At 45.5% G+C, this 18,319-nt stretch overlaps 1 protein-coding gene across 1 annotated transcript; it reads left to right on the top strand.

The window, feature by feature from the left end:
- Nucleotides 1-1,557: 1,557 nt before the first annotated feature.
- LOC139346836 (coagulation factor XIII A chain-like) lies at nt 1,558-10,216 on the top strand. The gene is made up of 18 exons (XM_070986166.1): nt 1,558-1,603; nt 2,228-2,312; nt 2,424-2,520; nt 2,620-2,796; nt 3,699-3,947; nt 4,207-4,325; nt 4,408-4,515; nt 5,372-5,546; nt 6,029-6,167; nt 6,954-7,057; nt 7,139-7,227; nt 7,382-7,535; nt 7,710-7,819; nt 7,970-8,135; nt 8,283-8,437; nt 8,722-8,858; nt 8,947-9,052; nt 10,031-10,216. The coding sequence occupies exons 2-18, from the start codon at nt 2,262-2,264 to the stop codon at nt 10,064-10,066; spliced, it is 2,172 nt and encodes a 723-aa protein (XP_070842267.1). The 5' UTR covers nt 1,558-1,603; nt 2,228-2,261; the 3' UTR covers nt 10,067-10,216.
- The last annotated feature ends 8,103 nt before the right edge of the window (nt 10,217-18,319 follow it).

The raw sequence follows: 18,319 nt of genomic DNA, 5'->3' as shown, positions 1-18,319 counted from the left end.
TGTTTCCACCTTCTGCTTTCCGTCTGAAGGAAAATGCCCAGAAAAGCAGATTTGCTCTCCGTCTGATATGTCTGGATGTCGTCTGCAGGCTTCCAGTCTGTCGTCCAGCAGCCAATGACAATGACGACATGAACCATGTGAGCGGACTGAAGCGCTCCAGCAGGTCCATCACACACGGTCTGAAAACTGCAACCACACAAATAAAGAGCCACAAACTGATCCCTGATCAGGTGTGAACGCTCTGCTGAGGGCCGGTTTGTGAATCATGCTGCAGGCAGCTGATTGGTGGCCGTCCGTCTCAGTGAACACTGTGAGCTTTAACTCCGAGACGGACTGAAAACTGATCTCAGGACAGTGATGTTCTGTCCATGTTATTTTTGTCTGGCGGTTTCATGACCGTCTCTTTGTCCACGTTAGTTTTCTGTGGTTTTTGCTTCATTTCAGGCAGAAAACAAAGCTGCTGCACTCACTGCGGAGGACAGCGTCCAACACTGAGCACCACCTGAAACAGTCAGGACATAACAGGTCACCTCAGCTGTCACTCGCTCACCTGAGGTGAAGTAAAAGTCTGCAGAACCAGTGAAAAGTTCCCAGTGAGCTGTGCAGACTGGTGAGTCAGAAAACCAGCTGCAGACAATCGTCCATGTCAGCGTCGACCAGTAACAAGTGTCAAAACCAGCTGACCTGCAGTTTGTTTGGGTCGAGGTCACCGACACACACACACACACACACACACACACACACACACACACACACACACACACACACACACACACACACACACACACACACCATCATCATCAACAGGGAAGTGTGTGTGTGTGTGTGTGTGTATTGTATACTTCTACTTTACTGCATTTCAGAGGCAAATATTTCACTCAAAGTTACTTTTCACATAACAAACGACCTATGGTAACGTGTAGATATGATAGTACTAATAGATAGTACTAATACTACTAATGTACACAGAAGTTTACACAGAATTCAGAACTGGCTCCACGTTAACAAACTACAACATTAAGATACTCGTTGGTGATGAAAACAGAATACTGCAGTATTCTGTTTTAATCAAATACTTTGAAATGAGTGCTTCTACTTTTGATACTTGAAGTATATTTTGCTGATAATACTTGTATACTTCTTGTACTACATGTTGAATTCAGGGCTTTGACGTGTACTGGAGTATTTTTAGACTGCAGTATTTGTACTCTTACTTCAGTAAAGCGTCTGATTACTTCCTGCAGTACTCTGAATGACTGAGACACGACGGTTTGTTTCTTTGACTCAAACTGACTAAACTGAAAATATTTCACTCAGAAATCACAAAATATTTTCATTAATTTTCTTCTACTTTCTATTCTATCACACACACACACACACACACACACACACAATGTACACAGAGGGAGTACATGGATAATAAATACACTGTCAGCATAAAATGAAAATACTCAAAGGTATTTCAAAGTGTGTGTATGTGTGTGTGCGTGCATGCGTGTGTGTGTGTGTGAGAAAAGGGGAAGCAGTGTGTGCATATAAAGTGATGCTGAAGCTGATCTGATCATCAGACTTGACAGACGAACTTCTCTCCTTCATCTGAGCGGTGAGTCACACACACACACACACGCACACACACACTCATTGTTTGAACACACACAGATTAACGTGTTATTCTCTTTTCAGCTAACATTTTGTATGTTTTCGGTTTGATGCATCACAAACTCTCGAATCTGAAATTTCATTTTGTTTCATTTGTTCTGATAACACAAAAAAATCAAATTTTTAAACATCAGGACGTTTTTACATTTAACAAAACGGTCAAAAGATGTTAAAAGTGCAGCGCGTCTTGCAGACGGCTCATTTGAATACCCTCCTGAAGGTGGACATGTCTTCTTCTTCTTCTTCTTCTTCTCTCGTTAATCTCGCTTCGTGCTGGAAACGTCTCCTGTCTGTTGTCATAAATTCCAGCATTTCTGAACATTTCTTAAAAATTCTTCTTCTATTTTTCTGTATATTTCATTTTGAAATATGCGGGAAAACTTCCCCGTTTGGCCGTTGTTGTTTGTGCTTGTCGTAGTTGAGTCTTTCGGTCCTGCAGTCACAGTTTATCTGTTTTGATTTTCTAGATAGTATTTTCTCTTTTTTCACGGACTTGTATGTCGATCGGACATCTCTAAGAGTTTGGACGCAGGTTTCATTGATTCTTTTTTTTTCTGTCTCTGTCCAGTGACCTCAGTGTGACCTCCGACTTGTCCACCATCATGTCTCGTCCAGTCAACGAATCAGACTACAGGGGGCGCCACAGTGAACCAGTTCTGTATCCCTGAACACCAAAACATCAGTTATCTTTCCTTTTTCGGGGCCTCGTCAATGACTCCTTGCTTTTTAATCTATTTGTCATATGAATTTCTGATGATCTTTAGGTGCCGACCTCCAACCTTTTGAGCGATGACAACGATTATCTGCCGTTTGAGTCTTTTGATGACAGGGGCAGGCCCAGAGGATATGCACCTGCGGGCGGTAAGGTGCCTTTAAATGTACCTGTCTGTGTCCAGAAATCGAATATTCTCTGATTAACGATCAATAACTCCAATCACGGTGTCCTCTCCGGCCTCTCAGCGCCTCTGCAGGTGCAGAACGTCGACATGTGCCAGCAGCAGAACAAGCCAAACCACTACACCACCGCCTACGACATCCAGAACCTGGTGGTCCGCCGGGGTCAGGAGTTCGTCCTGCGCATCACCTTCAGCCGCCCGCTGACCCCCGAGGACGACTTCCAGGTTGAGTTCCTGATCGGTGAGTTTGAATTCTGATTGGTTTGTCGCTGGCGTGTTGGAATCAGATCTCTCTCTGATTGGTCTGTGTGTGGTTGAGCTTGACTGTGACTTCCTGTTGGTTTGAGCTGTCCTGGATTGAAGCCTGGTTGTGATTGGAGGATTTCAATCAGATCTTCTGAAGCAGATCTCATCACTTTTAAAGGATTTATTTCACCTTTTGGGGAAAGATGCTGGTCAGGTTCAGGATCAGGTTCAGGATCAGGATCATGATCAGGATCAGGATCAGGAATAGCCTCTTCTCTGGTGTCTTGTGGCCTGTGTCATCAGCCATTGCCACATTCAAAATGGATATCCTGTAATTAATGTTCCTGTCGTCTTCTCACTTCATTTGGTCTCATTTACCTCACATTGGCCCAGTAAAATGAGCAGCTTCGTCTGATTTGTCGACTCGTACGGGGGGCGTGGTTTCTGTTATGAAGCGCGCTCAGTGGCCTCAGCCCAACCCACCCGAGACTGACAGTAAAAGCTCCCTCGTTAACCAATTAGCTGATGAAAAGGCCTCCGTTAAGTCACCTACCAAACAATTAGACGACTGTCAGTTCATTAGGCAGCCTCACAGTCATTTGGCTGGCTAATTAGTGCACACACTCCCCATGGCTCTGTCATTAGGAAACACACACACAGAGCTGCTGCGTGACAGATGTTTGTCTTTGGCCTCAGCTCAACCAAATTTAAAACATCACCTCAAATACAACATTTCACTTTGAATCACACCGTAGCTCAAAATCTGTGTTTTTATGAATTAACCTTTAGCTTTCCAATAAACAGGGAATGCATTTGTCTGCAATAACAAGCAGTACAGGACTCTTTGTTTGATTTCTCACCTCCTCTCCTTGTCTCCTCCCCCTCTCCCTCCTCCAGGTTCCAACCCTTCACCCAATAAGGGCTCTCTGGTGACAGTGACCTTCAACTCCCGTCATGGAGGTCCGTGGTTGGGCCGGATTCTGGAGAGTCAGGGGCAGGCAGTCACACTGGGCATCACGCCGACACCCGACGCCATCGTGGGGAAGTTTCGTACCTACGTGGCCATCGTGACGGGCGGGGGCATGCAGCGAACCAGTCGGGACACCAGCACCGACCTGTACCTGCTGTTCAACGCCTGGTGTCCAGGTGCGAACTCCTCTCCTGACCTTGTGCTGCCTCCTAGTGGTTGAGAGAATTACTGTTGGACTTCAGAGGAAGGTGTTTTCATCCTGTCAGCTGAGAGAAGAAGCCTTCACGCCATCACGCGCCCCCCCCCCAGTAGGCCCTCGGTTCAGCTTGCTGCCACCTGACTGTTCCAGAGAATGTGATTGGTTGAGAGCTTTGGTTTCATAGGTTGTGATGAGTGGCGGTGAGGCTCTGACCGTCCGAGTGTCTCTCTTTGCAGACGACCCTGTGTTTCTTGCTGATGAAGCTGAACGGAGGGAGTACGTCCTGAACGACACAGGTGTGATCTTTCAGGGGTCTGTTGGATCTGTGACAACCCGCCACTGGATGTTTGGACAGGTACACACAAATGCGCCAATCCGCACAGGTCATGACAGATCACTGAGACTGAACTTAAAGTCGATGCTTTATCTCCCTGCAGTTTGAACGTGGCGTCTTAGATGCCTGCATCTACATCCTGGATGCATCCCGGATGCCAATCTACAACAGAGGCAACATCATCAAACTGATCAGGAAGGGATCTGCCATGGTGAGGACAAGCTAATTCACCTTCTTGACTTTAATTCAACACATTAGTCATATTGATGAGTTCCCGTCACGTGACACTGCGGCTACTGTGGTCATTACTCTCACAGTTAAAGAAAGAAATGCTGCTGTCATTATTCTTACCCAAACTGCACTTTTTCAGCATGTGGCTGATTTATTTACATACCAAAAGATGCTTACAGGCAAAGCCAGAGCAGAAAAAATTCACATCTTTAGCTTAGCCAGCTTGGTCCAGTGCTTTGGCACAGAGTGAAATATCTCAACAGCTATTGGGTGAAAGATTGTAAGAATGCTAATTTTGCCAGATCTGAGCATGTTGCACAAACAAGGTAAACAATGACATGTTTCTTTACTAAGTGTAGATGCAACATGATGACGAAAGATTTTTTATTTGTGGTTTCTGTTATCAGGCTGTCACAATGAAAGAAACCCATTTGCTAAACGTGTCCTAAATGTTTGCATGTTGACACGTTATCTGGTGTCAGTTTTCTAACTTGTTCTCATGCTATCAACATGGTAACATCCAATTCTTTACCTGCATGTTAACATGCTAACTGTAAGCATGTTCCTGAAATATGCTAACATTAGCTCGTAGCACTGCCGAGCAGTGCTGCATGTGTGACACATCGTGTGTGATAATTTACTACATCTTACAGCGCTGAATTATTAAAAGTAAAGGAAAGCAGAAGAACATATTTCTGTAGCACACCTTGTTTTTTCTCCTGTGAATAACTGGAAACCTGTTTCCACTAAATATATTAAAATAAAAACATCTGAGAAGGAAGAACCATGTGTGCCAGTCTCAGAAGATCACTGACCTTTGACCTCCCTCCCCTCAGCTCAACTCTCAGGACGATAATGGCGTGTTGGTTGGGAACTGGAGTGACGACTACTCCATGGGCACTCCCCCGACATCTTGGACAGGCAGTGTCAAGATCCTGCTGCAGTACGCCAACACCGGAGTCCCTGTCTGTTTCGCCCAGTGCTGGGTGTTCGCTGGAGTCTTCAACACCTGTAAGATGTGCTCTGTTACCATGCTGCACCTTTAAAACGTTGCTGTCAGATAACTGACGAACAGGTCTACCAGCCTCAGCACCAGGGGTAGTTTTACAACCACAAACAGACCCAAAAAACCTTTAAGTGTTGCAAAAATGACCACAAAGGAATGTAAAACTAACACAAAGAGACACAATGTGTTACAAAATGACTAAAAGTGTTGCAAAAATGACCACAGACATCCTCAAAAGAGGCTGCTCCCAAGTTTGTTTCCCTGGACCGAATAGTGGAAAAGGGAAAAAAGTAGAGCAGGTCATCTCAGAAACATCAAAGGCAGAATGTAGCTTTATATGTTTTACATGAGATTTAAAGGGAGTGGAGCCATGACTGTGTCATTGGGAGGAAGTGATCTACCTGAGAGAACCACATGATATAAACTGATAGTAACTGAGTAAGAAATATTTGACGTCAGGTGCACTCAAACGTTTCATTTCCTGCAGTCTTACGCTGCCTCGGCGTCCCAGCGAGGGTCATCACCAACTTCAGCTCAGCTCACGACAACACGGGCAACCTGAAGACTGACCTCATCTTCAAGACTGATGGCACGCCGGACAAACGCCACACCCGGGACTCCATCTGGTTGGTCCAAATGCCTTTCCTTCATGTCTGTTGCTAGGAGACTGCTGGACCAGAAACTAGGCCATTAGGAGAGGCCAAGCGAGGCTGGTAGAACCAGGCTACGTGGATTTTCTTTGCTTTTTTTAGTTTTGAGTTAGATTTTTTTTTCACTTCTTCAAGAAGTTGTGGAGTTTGATGATTTGTATCATAAGCTAGCAAGTCATTCTGTTTAGCGTTAGCTCCAAACAGCTTTTACATCCAAACTGCAGAGGTCTTTTTGACATTTGTTCTACCAAAAACCTTTTTCTAGTGACCAAAAAGTACATTCTGATGACCTGACATGTTAGAAATTTAGTTTTTATGGAGCATACATATGGCTTTAGCTGAACTCCGCGACAGACCAAGAAAAAAATACCTTAAGTTAAATTAGTCCTGCTAAAAGCTAACTAACCTAGCTTAGCAAAGTAGCAAGAACTGCAGTCTGAGACTCTGAATCCAGGGGAATTCAATTCAAAATGTGGTCATGCTACCTTAAAATCACAGAATTAGAAGTACCAAACTCTAGATTCACTTTTCAGACTTGTCCATTTGAGGGAAAAAACAAGTGAGCTGAAAGTCTTTGAGGAAAAGGCATCAATGCCACAGTGTGGAGGATAAACTTAATATTATCTTACCTTAATCTGAAACCTTAACCTGTAATAATGCATGGTCATTTTTCTTGACAATAGTTTTATCAGTCTGAAGATGCAAATAACGAGTACTGGTGTACACAAAGCTGTAGTAACTGTACTTTCTGTCTCTCTGTAGGAACTACCACTGCTGGAACGAGGTGTGCATTGCACGTCATGACCTGCCGCCCAGCCTTGGAGGATGGCAGGTGGTGGACGCCACGCCCCAGGAGACCAGTGATGGTAGGACTGAAGAAGAAGCAGACAGGTGGACAGATCAATAGACAGGTGGACGATAAACGGGACTCTCTGTTTGGTTTACAGGACATTTTCGCTGTGGTCCAGCCTCAGTCGCTGCCATCAAGGAAGGCCTGCTCTGCCACCCGTTTGACTGTGGCTTTGTCTTCGCTGAGGTTCGTTTCAATGTTTTTTACAGGACACATGGTGGTGGACAAAGTCTTCTGATAATCCACATTCATACAAGAAGCAATACCACCGTGCAGAAACACTGTTAGGAGGGAAAGTCCTGTCTTTAAGATGTTTCTTCACAGTGTTTCGTTCCGTTAGGTGAACAGCGACGTGGTCTTCTACAAGCGGGACCGCTACGGAACTTTGAGTCCTTTCAAGGTGGAAAAGGCTTATGTTGGACAAATTATTTACACCAAGGCTGTGGGCAGCACAGCGCCTATGGACATCACACACACCTACAAGTACCCTGAAGGTACACACACACACACACACACACACACACACACACACACACACACACACACACACACACACACACACACAAAGACAAACACTATTGAAACACATAGCGTGGCAAAGACTTTATGAGTTTGTGGGAGTTTCGTGAAGTTAGACCCTTCGGAGCTGAACTGGTTTCCGTGTGCAGGGAGCAGCGAGGACAACAAGACGATGGCTCGGGCGGAGGAATACGGCTGTCAGCGGGATCACTCCGAGCTGTCCGATGCAACGCTGACTGTCACCGTCAGCGCTGAGCCGGTAACACATCTGTCCTCCAGTACCACCAGTGGTATAATATAACTAAGTCCATGCACACATACTGTGTTCCACATACTGTGTGACCTCCACAACATCACTCCCAACACTTCTTCATCCATCAGCTCAACCATCTCCTGTCCCTCCGTCCAGGTCTATCTGGGTCAGGACGTGAACCTGGCAGTGGATTTCCAGAACCAGAGTGAACTCACCACAACCGTCCACGCTCACCTGGCCGGGTCTGTCATCTTCTACACTGGAGTCACAGCCAATCAATTCAAAGATCTCGACTTCACTGCCACCGTGCCGGCCTATCAGAGTGAGCAACATCAGAGGGAAAGTCCTGCGTGTTAGTGCTTTTAGAAATAACTCTGTTACAATTACAATGTGTGTGTGTGTGTGTGTGTGTGTGTGTGTGTGTGTGTGTGTGTGTGTGTGTGTGTGTGTGTGCGTGTGCGCGCTGCAGCGGAGCGTGTGGTGCTGAATGTCACAGCTCAGGAGTACATGCCTCACCTGGGCTCTCAGCTCTGCCTGCACTTTGTTGTGACTGGACAGGCTGACGACCAATCAGTGACCGCAATCAAGGTGGTCGACCTGCAGACCCCAGGACTCACCATGACGGTAAAACACACACACACACACACACACACGCACACACACACACACACACACACACACACACGGATTGTAGTTTTAGTAACTGTATGTACAGTATATTTATGTATACAATACATAAATTGTAACAGTGTACTTCTTTACATTTTACTGATACTTTTTAACCTCACTGAGGTATTTTTACTTTGCAGTAATAATCCTGTGTATACAGTAGAGCACACTGTGCAGCTGCATACTTATAATAAGCTGGTGTTCTTCTTCTGCTTCTTTTTCTTCTTCTGTGTCTGTAGGTGAGCGGTGAGCCTCGAATGCATCAGGAGATGTTTGTGACCGTTTCCTTCACCAACCCCTTCGACTTCGATCTGAAGAACGTCCGTCTGGCCATGGAGGGACCTGGACTCATGGAGCACAAGACCCATGAATACAGGTGCACTCACCTGTGGTGACAAGTCAACTGTCGTGTTATCCTGTTGCTCTGTGAACTGCATATTTATGTCTTCCTCTGCGTGTTCCAGCATCATTAATGCTCATGCTTCGATCTCCTGGAAGGAGTCGTTCTTCCCTCGGCTGGAAGGACAGCGATGCCTCATGGCAGTGTTGGACTGCAGCAACCTCCATCAGGTAAGAAGCATTTGACTGATTTTATCATGACGTTTAGTTTAGACACTCGTTGACTCTGGCGATCCCTCCTGGATGATTAGACACAGCATAGAAATGCACATGGGTAGCATGCTAATGGGTGAACGTTCTTGCTAACACGCTCAACATTACACAATAATATCCCACATTTTCGATGCTAAGAACAGTCTGAATGTTACTTGTTAAACATCAACACACAAATATATTTTAATATTTAACAGGAACATTAATCTGCCAGCTGTGGGCAATGCTACTGTAATATGCTGAAGTTAGCATCCAGCATCAAAGCACAGCTACTAAACCTAACAACAAAATTTCAACTAGAAATGTTAAGAAATAGGAATGTTGATGTGCTAACACGCTTGACATTACTTGATTACATCCCATAATTTTTGGTTAATTAATGATTAAAACATGCACATGGATGTGCGCTAATGTTAGCATTCACTGCAAAGCACAGCATAGTTTGCTAAGTGTTATTTAGTAAACATTAGTATGTCTATATTTACTAAAATTTAAGCCAACTGTAAGCATTCCACTGTTAGCCCAAATGCTAAATTTGGCATTTAGCGCGAAGCAGACCTACTAAACCTAACATTAGCAAAAGGTGTAATATGCTAAAAATATGCTCCAACCTAAACACTAGCAAACTTGCAAACCTAAAAGACTTAAAGCTACATATTAATCATACATCCCAAAACTGTTGAGTGCATACAAACACAAAAAACTCTAACATGCATGTTCACATGCAGCACACAGTCCAGTCTGTAAAGTCTTACATGTGAAACATTGAGCATGCCAATATCTTGTAACATTTAACATGCATATGCTAACATGCTAGCCGGAGTCATGCTAGTGTAATATGCTGAATTTAGCATTGAGCTCAAAGCACCGATGAACCAACTAAACCAACTGAGCTGCTATCAGCACATCCATTGATGCCCTGATGTGTTTTTACAGGTGTTTGGAATCGCTGAAGTCATCATCACTGCCTGAGATGATTGGTTCACAGAGATGTGACCCCGCCCCTTACCATTTCCGCTTGTTTCCACCAATCACAGAGTGGGCGGAACCGATAAACGTCATAAATAACTTCTCTGATGATTTGTTTTCTTCCTTAATTTCATTTACACAAATGTAGGAAATTCCCAGTTGTCATATTTGGCGTGCCAACAGTTTGGCTACAGTCAGTGAGCTCAAGGTTAAAGGTTAAAGGTCACAGTGCCCTACAGTAAATGATAGAGGCCTGCTGGAGTGATCTTGTCAGAGAATGAAGAACTTGTCAAGTCAGTAGACGCTTTCCGATCGGCCTTATTTCAGAAATTGGAGGATTTTTATAATTGATGCACTGAGTCCAGTACAAACATAAAAATCCAAATTTGAGATTCATAAAGTCATCATGAAAACACATGTTCATCTAAAAGAGCAAACAGGGAGTATGAATAACAAAGAAACAGCAAAAATCAACACAGGAAGTTTTCTGCTTACTCTTCATCAGCTCAGATGTAAACAGAGTTTGGCTGCAATAATGCGAACATGGCCAGAAGTAAACGGACACCAAACAACATGTGATTGTAACACAGGTACTGTACGACTGAAACCTTTAAAAAAATCCAGCTCAACAGTCTTTTATTTTCCAGTTTTGTTCAATACCGAATCAAAAAGTTGCAGAAGTTGCATCAGTGTCTGTCTCCACCTTCATCCACCCGTTTAATCAGGAAGTGGAAAAAAAGGAAGAGGGAAGCAGGAAGCAGTGAGTTGGACACTCCTGGATCAGCGTGGCTGCAGCTCCCCCATCCTGGATGTCCAATCTGTTTCAGCTGGACTTTTCTTTTCTGTCCCTTGTTGGACCAAAACAGACATGATTGTAATCTTCGTCTTTGCTTTGTGCCTTTAACAATTTTATTAATGCTGGACCTCATTACTAACAATAAAAGCATATTCAAAACCACTGAAGGTGTCCCAGACCAGTGTTTTCATCATCATCATCATCACCATCATCATCATCATCATCATCATCATCATCATCATCATCATCATCAGGTTTCAGTGTTGACACCACTCATCCAACGCAGCGCTGTCCTCTAAACGTCGTATTTTAATTCTTAAAAATGTTGTTGATGAGAGTTACAGCAGTTTCAGAGTTACATACTCTGGAAGTATAAAGCAGCAGAAAGTGGAAATATTCACGTAAAGTACAAGTACCTCCACTGTACTGAAGTCCAGCTCCTCAGTCAGTGTACTCAGTTGTATGTTTGTGTACTTGTTTACTCTGATGGACATGCAGCTACAGACAGAGCTGCTCCGCACACAAACACTCTGACCTTTGACCTGTGTGGCTGTTATATAAGCTGCGGTGGAGCTGTGTGGTGCAGTCAAACAGTGTGTCCACTAGAGGGCGCCAGCAGGCTTTTCTCCGCTCTGATTGGCTGCAGAGCAGCAGCAGCTCTCTGTCCTCGCTTCCATCCAGCAGGTCACCCTCTCAGCACGTTCTGCTCATTTCGAGCTGCTAACGTTGTGTGCACTGCATTATTTCTGTTAAAGCAACCTGAACCCAGATATTGTTAGCAGATTTAAATCTTAATGAGACTTTCAGGTGAATAAATGAAGGCAAGAAGAAAACGAGGGACTTTCTGTTCAAAATAATATAGAAATTTTTTTAAATTTCCAACAGAACCCAAAAAAAAAAACCCACCAATAAACAGAACTGAAAACAAACTAAGACAAAATCTGCACTTCTGATATTTAAAGTACTTTAATATCAAATGCTTTTCTAGTTTCTCTTGAGTGAATTTTACATGTAATACTTTGTGATTTATTGGTTTCTGGAGGAAAGATTTTTTTAAATGTTTTAAAAATGTAATTATACATTATATTTAATTATTATATTATACAATACATATCATTTCTGTCCGTAGATCAGAAAAACTTTAGTAAAATACATTTTTAAACCTGTGAATTGTTAATGTTTTCAGTGATTTAATTGACTTTCAACAATCACTTCACATGTAAACGAACACCGAGCTCCTCCATGAAAACATTCTGCTGATTACGTCCAAAGATCAGCAGGTTTTTTCAGGCAGCTGTCGTTTTCTGGTCCCTGGCAGCTTTTTCTTTGTTAAACTGACAGAAAGAGAAGTCATTTCAAGACATTTAGCTGAGTTTGAGCTCAAAAAGGAAAGCGTGGATGTGAAGTGAGGACGCTTTAAAATGAATGAGGAGAAAAATGAACCAAAACCAACCTGGACTCAAATTTAAAGTCCAGAAATAACATTAAAGAAGAAGAAAACACACCTGTGCACCTTTAAAAACAGCGTCAGAGGTCAGAGGTCACAGTCACCTGAAGGTCTTCATGCAGCTCTGTGTGTGTGTGCGTGTGTGTGTGTGTGTGTGTGTTTTTAGGCGTTGACACTCCCATCCCCCAACAGCAACAGGTAAGTCATCGTCATGCATCTAATTCATCAGCATCACAAAACTGGTCTGTCCAAATACCACATCAGCCTGACACACACACACACACACACACACACACACACACACACACACACACACACACACACACACACACACACTGTGTTCACTGCATCAGAGGTCATCACATCGTCATAGTAACACACTTTATGGCACTGGGTTGGACATAAGAAGCGTGAGACAGTGATGGACTTCAGCCGTCAACACAAGCCAAAGTGGACCGAACCGTGAAGACTTCGGGTGGACTGAGGACGCTCGCTGTCCCACAGCTGTTCAGTCTCATCTGCAGGAAAACTGTCACATGACAACCGAGCCAACAGAGAGACGCATGCTGCGTCCCCGAAACGCTCAAATATGAACCAGTTTGACTCCCAGAGCAAAAGAAAGCCGCAGCTCATCGCTCAAAGACCTCAGCTCAGGTTCAGTCCGTCCTGACGGTGGCGCTGCAGAAACCGTCATTCTTCTGCTGTGTTCATGCATCAGTGTGACGCCTGTGGTCAGACTTCACCTGCAGCTCACTGCCATCACTGTGTGAGTCTGTGCACTACATTTCCCATGTTCCCCTGCACGCTGACACAGGTCAGCTGTCATTTTACAGTCTGGGATTCAAACTTTAACTCAGCTTTAAGATGAAGGGCTTGCTCTGGACCGACCGTCACGCTCTCGTCATTTATCAGTTTCCAGCTCAGAAAAGCGTTTGTGTCGACATCCATGTTGATTTTGTTTCTGCCACTTTTTTACCTGTATGTCTAACCTGAGTGGATGAATGTCAGCCAAAGTCCAACCTTCAGGTTAGAGGTTCCCAACCAGGGAAGAGGTGAGCGGCACTGTGAATGAAGGAAGTCGCTCCTCTGTTGGACTCAGGACTGTCAGTTTGAAACGTAAACTGTTTCACGAGCGTCATTTTGAGGGGAATCAAGGGAACCAATGATTCAAGGCAAATAACTGCAAATGTAAAGTATATGTACTGTTTTCAGTTCACAGTCTGTTCTAAAGCCCACGAGACCCTCTCTGCTGTCCGACAGCTAGCTTCAGCTGTAGCAAGTTGTCATGGATGTCTTTCCAGCCTCCACCTGTCCCAGGTGACAGCAGCCCGTCATGGTGGAGTTAACTGAGACTCACTTCCTCAGAGAGCAACAAAAGATGGACGGCCCACATCAGCCAAAGTCATCGTTCAAGACAGCTGAAGCCAAGAAACAGTCACACGGCAGGAATCCTCCACCTGCCGTCCCATGTGACGTGTGCAGTCATCTTAATGTGTGAAACTACAAAAATGGCAGACCGAGCACCACTTCCTGCTTCCTCTCTGACTGTCAGTCATTGAGCAATGTCCTCTGCAGCGCGTCTCCTCCCCACAGAGGCCGCAAAACATCTCCAGTATACCTGTAAGACGCACAGATTGCAGCTTTAAGGTGCTTCAGCTCTGCAGTGTTGAAGTGGAAAACGTTTGTCGGAGCAAAGCGACATGGCCTGAACTTTCGTCTTCGGCGTCAGCCTCAGTCAGCCTGCATGCTGCAGAGCGGGGCAGGCCTCAGGCTGCAAGGCAAACAACTGTTACCTACAAATCATCCGTCACTATTGGAAACCGGTTTTTCACCCCCTCCTCCTCCTCCTCCTCCTCCCCCCACACCACCATCCTCACCCCTCTGCCGCTGCAGCTCTGACCTCAGCACATGTCTGAGCTGCAGCTTTAAACCCGCTCAGCGCTGCTGGAGCTGAACGGCGGCCGGAGCGAGCGCCGACGGACGCGACCGCGGCCGGCGTGTGAAGCTGGCTGCCGAACAGAATGTGCTTCATCCCCCCACGCTGCCGACAGGTGCTGGCTTCATGTGACTGCCTGCCTGCCTGCCTGTCCGGACAGCACTCCAATGAGGAGAGAGGAGGAGGAGGAGGAGGAAGAGGAGGACTGTGTAAAGTTTCATCAACAACAACTGTGTCAACTGGTAGTGGCCTCCAGCTCAGATCTCCTTTCTCCAGCTGGTGGAGACGCTGCTCGGCTGAGTTTGGGGATGCCTGTCCTCCTCTTCCTCCTCCTCCTCCTCCTCCTCCTCCTCCTCCTCCTGCTCTCCGCTGGATGAATGGATGAATCCACCCTTTTGTTGGCGATGGTTCGTTCCTCAGCAACAGCTCCATGGTTACAGTCCAATAAATAACATCACACTCTCTGGTCTGCGTCTGGTTTCCAGACAGAGGTGAACTTTTTCTTCTGTCATTTCGTCTTTTTGACCCTCGATGTGTCGCAGCTGCCGCAGAGAAACAGAACAAGTCGGTTTTAAATGCAGTAAAATCACACAAGCTGTGTTTGAGACTCGTTTGTTTGAAGCTCAGCGGATATTTCAAAGCTCTCAGGGATGGAAACGAGGCCTGGTGACATGACGAGCGGGACGAGTTACCTGCCCGTGATGTCATCAGGTGTTTCACATTTTTATAGAAACTAATCAGCAGATCAGGAACAACCAACCTGAGTTAACTTTAACTTCACACGTGTGTGTGAAAAGTTGTTATATGTGCTCACAGCGTTTGTGCTTCTGGTGCTTCTCAGATAAAAGAACCAGACTGAGGCGACACAGCAGCTCTGAGGCTCTGCTGCAGCTCAGCAATGCTATCGGCTACACGCTAACTTTAGCATGCTAACATGCTGTTCACTGTCTTAGCTTAGCATGTTAGCAGTAAAGTACAGCTGAGAATGAGGGGACATGGTCATAAAACAAAGTGCTTTACTAATTATTTACTTGTTTATTCATTTTGACGATCTGGTTCAGATCGTTCGGTGTTAGCTAAACTAAACATAAAGAACGTTAAAGAACGAATAACGACAGAGAACCGCTGAGCGCTGACGCTTCGTCTCTAATCCATTCAGCTGTTCCACATCAGGAGCTTTAAGTGGCTCATGTTAATGTGAATGATCTGTGTGTGTGTGTGTGTGTGTGTGTGTGTGTGTGTGTGTGTGTGTGTGTGTGTGTGTGTGTGTGTTGGGGATGGGCCCTTTGTATCTCAATAGATTAATTTGAATTGAAAAGTGGCCAGTTGAGGTGAAAAGCAGTGATTGGATTAGTGATGTAATGCTGTTAGCTGCTTTTCTGGCTCTGTGTGTGTGTGTGTGTGTGTGTGTGTGTGTGTGTGTGTGTGTGTGGCTGTAATGAAATGGAGGCTCCTGCAGTCTGTTTCAGCTGAGCTGCTCTGCCTGTGTTTCATGTGTCAACAGTACACACTGATCTGTTTCTGCTCGGCGTCTCCATCAGCTGCAGCTCTGACACACGTTACTACAGTCTACTGAGAAGTACTTGTATTTTTCACTTCAGTGAAAGTAAAAATACTCTGTTACAAGACTTTACTGCACAAAACTCACTAGACTTCCAGAGGCAATAACTGTTTCTACCATCTCTGCTGACACAGATGCGTCGAGCATCACAGATCAGTCTGATGTGTGTTGGATAATTAGCCTAGCTTAGCATAAAGACTGGGAGCAGGGGGAAACAGCTAGCCTGGCTCTGTCCACAGCTGAAGAATGGCGCCACCAGCAGCTCTCTAATAAACATGAGGCATGCTGTTTGTTTCATCCGTCCACAGTCAGGGTGTAGCTTCCAGTTGACGCGGTGATGTGCGCACAGTCCAGATCCACCGGTCCGACCGCACAGTCCGGTCCGTTCTTTATTCAGAGTTTGTTCGACAGTGAAACCATGAAAAACTGGAGTCAAACTCCTCAGGTCAAGCACCACAGATGAGGCGGATGGATACGCTGATGTTCAACAACAAATAGTTCCAGCTTTTCCCTGCAACCACAAGCTGAACAGCACAGATGGAAGATTACACGTCTGTCTGTCGGCGCGCTGCTTCGGTCCAAACTGAAAATCTGTTACTCTTTTGAATGCTAATTAGCAAGTGTTAGCATGCTATCATGCAAAACATCAGCGTGTTAACATGTCACTGTGAGCATTAGCATTTAGCTCAAAGCACAGCATACAGCATGTTGGTCCGGGAGCTGTAGAGGTCCTGGTAGGTGCTTCATGCTAAGCTAAGCTAATCACATCCTGTCTGCCTGGAGGTGTGACGTTGGTTTTCTTCTTCTCGTCTCACTGTTGCAAAGAAAGCATCTCAAAGCACGCTCCCTGAACGTAGACCAACATCTGGCTGCAAGAGGCTGCTAAACAAAAGTGAATGTGCTTTTTGAAGTCATTCAGCCACGAACCAGAGTCCTGGTAACACCCAGTCCTCCCATCAGCCCCTCCTCCCTCCCGTCCTTCATCAGCAACAGGCCGAACCAGCCCGAGACAGACGGGGCTCTTCCTGCTCTGCTGCAGCCGCCTGCAGGGGAGGAGGGGTGCGATGGGAGGAGAGATGCCTGAGCGCTCCTCTCTCCAGCAGGGGATGATGGGAGGAGGGGAGGAGGAGGATGGGAGGAGGGGTCTGTATCTGGAGATGGAGGCCCGGCAGGAATGTGGGAGAGGAACTCGACGTGCAGCGAGCGAGGAGACGAGCCGCTCGCACTAAATTTAACAATGAAAGTGGGAGCAGTTTAAATTTAGTCTGCAGCTTCAGCGGCCGGAGTTTAAGTCCAACCTGAGAGCAGCGAGCCGAGGACGGAGCTGCTGCTGCTGGAGGAGTTATTTATATCCACACACACACACACACACACACACACACACACACACACACACACACACACACACACACACACACACACGCCCTCATCACCGCTGAAGGCCTCTCAATGGTGGAAAGCTGCTCATCAAAAGTTTGTCTTCAGAGTAAACTTCATGTTTCCTTCACGGCTTCAGATCTTTCAAACAAAGAATTCACGTCAAAACGTGACGTGAACAAGCACCAGTCTTATTTACGTGGAATGACTTTAGTTTGAGTCTACTTCTGAGGTTTAAAGAGGACTTTAAGATGGAATCAGAGAACTTCGGAACATTTTCTACCTGATGTTTTCTACCTGAACATTTCACACAGGAAGGATCACTTTAAACATGTGTGTGTTTATTCTTCGAAACGCTTCCTGTTAACAATCAGAGGACTTTAGAAAAGATCATTTCACAGGCTGCACGTGACTGAAGTGTGCTTTCATTCACAGGTGGAGGCAGTTACTGTCCTGAATACCCAGTTATCAAACAGGAACTACATTATTTTTAAGGCAAAACTCAAACTTTCTTTAGTTTTAAGGTGTGAGCCTCTTTTGTTTTTTTGACTCACACATTTAACGTTTCCGTTAAAACCGCTCGCGGCCTCGTTACCTGAGACAAATCCTCCTAACTTTAAACACACGAGCTGCCTCCATCCATCCTTTCTTCGCTCCAAAGCCCGCGAGATCTCGCTCCGTCCCCGCTTCGGCCCCTCAAACCTCGCGATAGGTGGGGAGGCTGGTGCGAGCAGCGAGGCCGAGCCGCGCGGAGGGTTTCTCACCTTTTAGCACCTTAAAGTGAGCCTCAGCGACAAAAGGGACGTGTGCAGCCTGTCTCTGTCCAAAAGAAAGACACGAGAGACACTTTTAGAGGCGGGCAGAGGTGGAGCGGAGTAAAGTTGTGGATGAATCAACTTTCAGGTGATTTTTCAGGTGATAACACGGATGAAGTGGAAGTTAAATAAACGTTAAGTCCAACATGAAGCCTCTCAAATGTCAAATTTAGGCCTTGATGCAGAGATTTGTGGCACAAAGTGGTGAAAGATTAATGAAAGTGGGCCAAAAGGCGCACTGCGGTGCACATTTCACTGTTTTTACGATAAAATGAAGGTTTGGTTCTTCCTCCATCGCGTTAAAGGCTCGTTACCGCCACAAAG

This window comes from Chaetodon trifascialis, chromosome 18 (assembly GCF_039877785.1).
Source record: "Chaetodon trifascialis isolate fChaTrf1 chromosome 18, fChaTrf1.hap1, whole genome shotgun sequence".
NCBI lineage: Eukaryota > Metazoa > Chordata > Actinopteri > Chaetodontiformes > Chaetodontidae > Chaetodon > Chaetodon trifascialis.
The sequence above is the reverse complement of the archived record's forward strand: the minus strand, read 5'-3'. Positions and strand labels throughout refer to the sequence as shown.

What these genes read in the sequence shown, in the direction of transcription:
- LOC139346836 (XM_070986166.1), top strand. Translation starts at nt 2,262, where the DNA reads ATGTCTCGTCCAGTCAACGAATCAGACTACAGGGGGCGCCACAGTGAA. An exon ending in GGGGGCGCCACAGTGAACCA is followed by an intron (nt 2,313 to 2,423) that starts GTTCTGTATCCC and finishes GATGATCTTTAG; the next exon opens with GTGCCGACCTCCAACCTTTT. An exon ending in GTGGCTTTGTCTTCGCTGAG is followed by an intron (nt 7,228 to 7,381) that starts GTTCGTTTCAAT and finishes TCGTTCCGTTAG; the next exon opens with GTGAACAGCGACGTGGTCTT.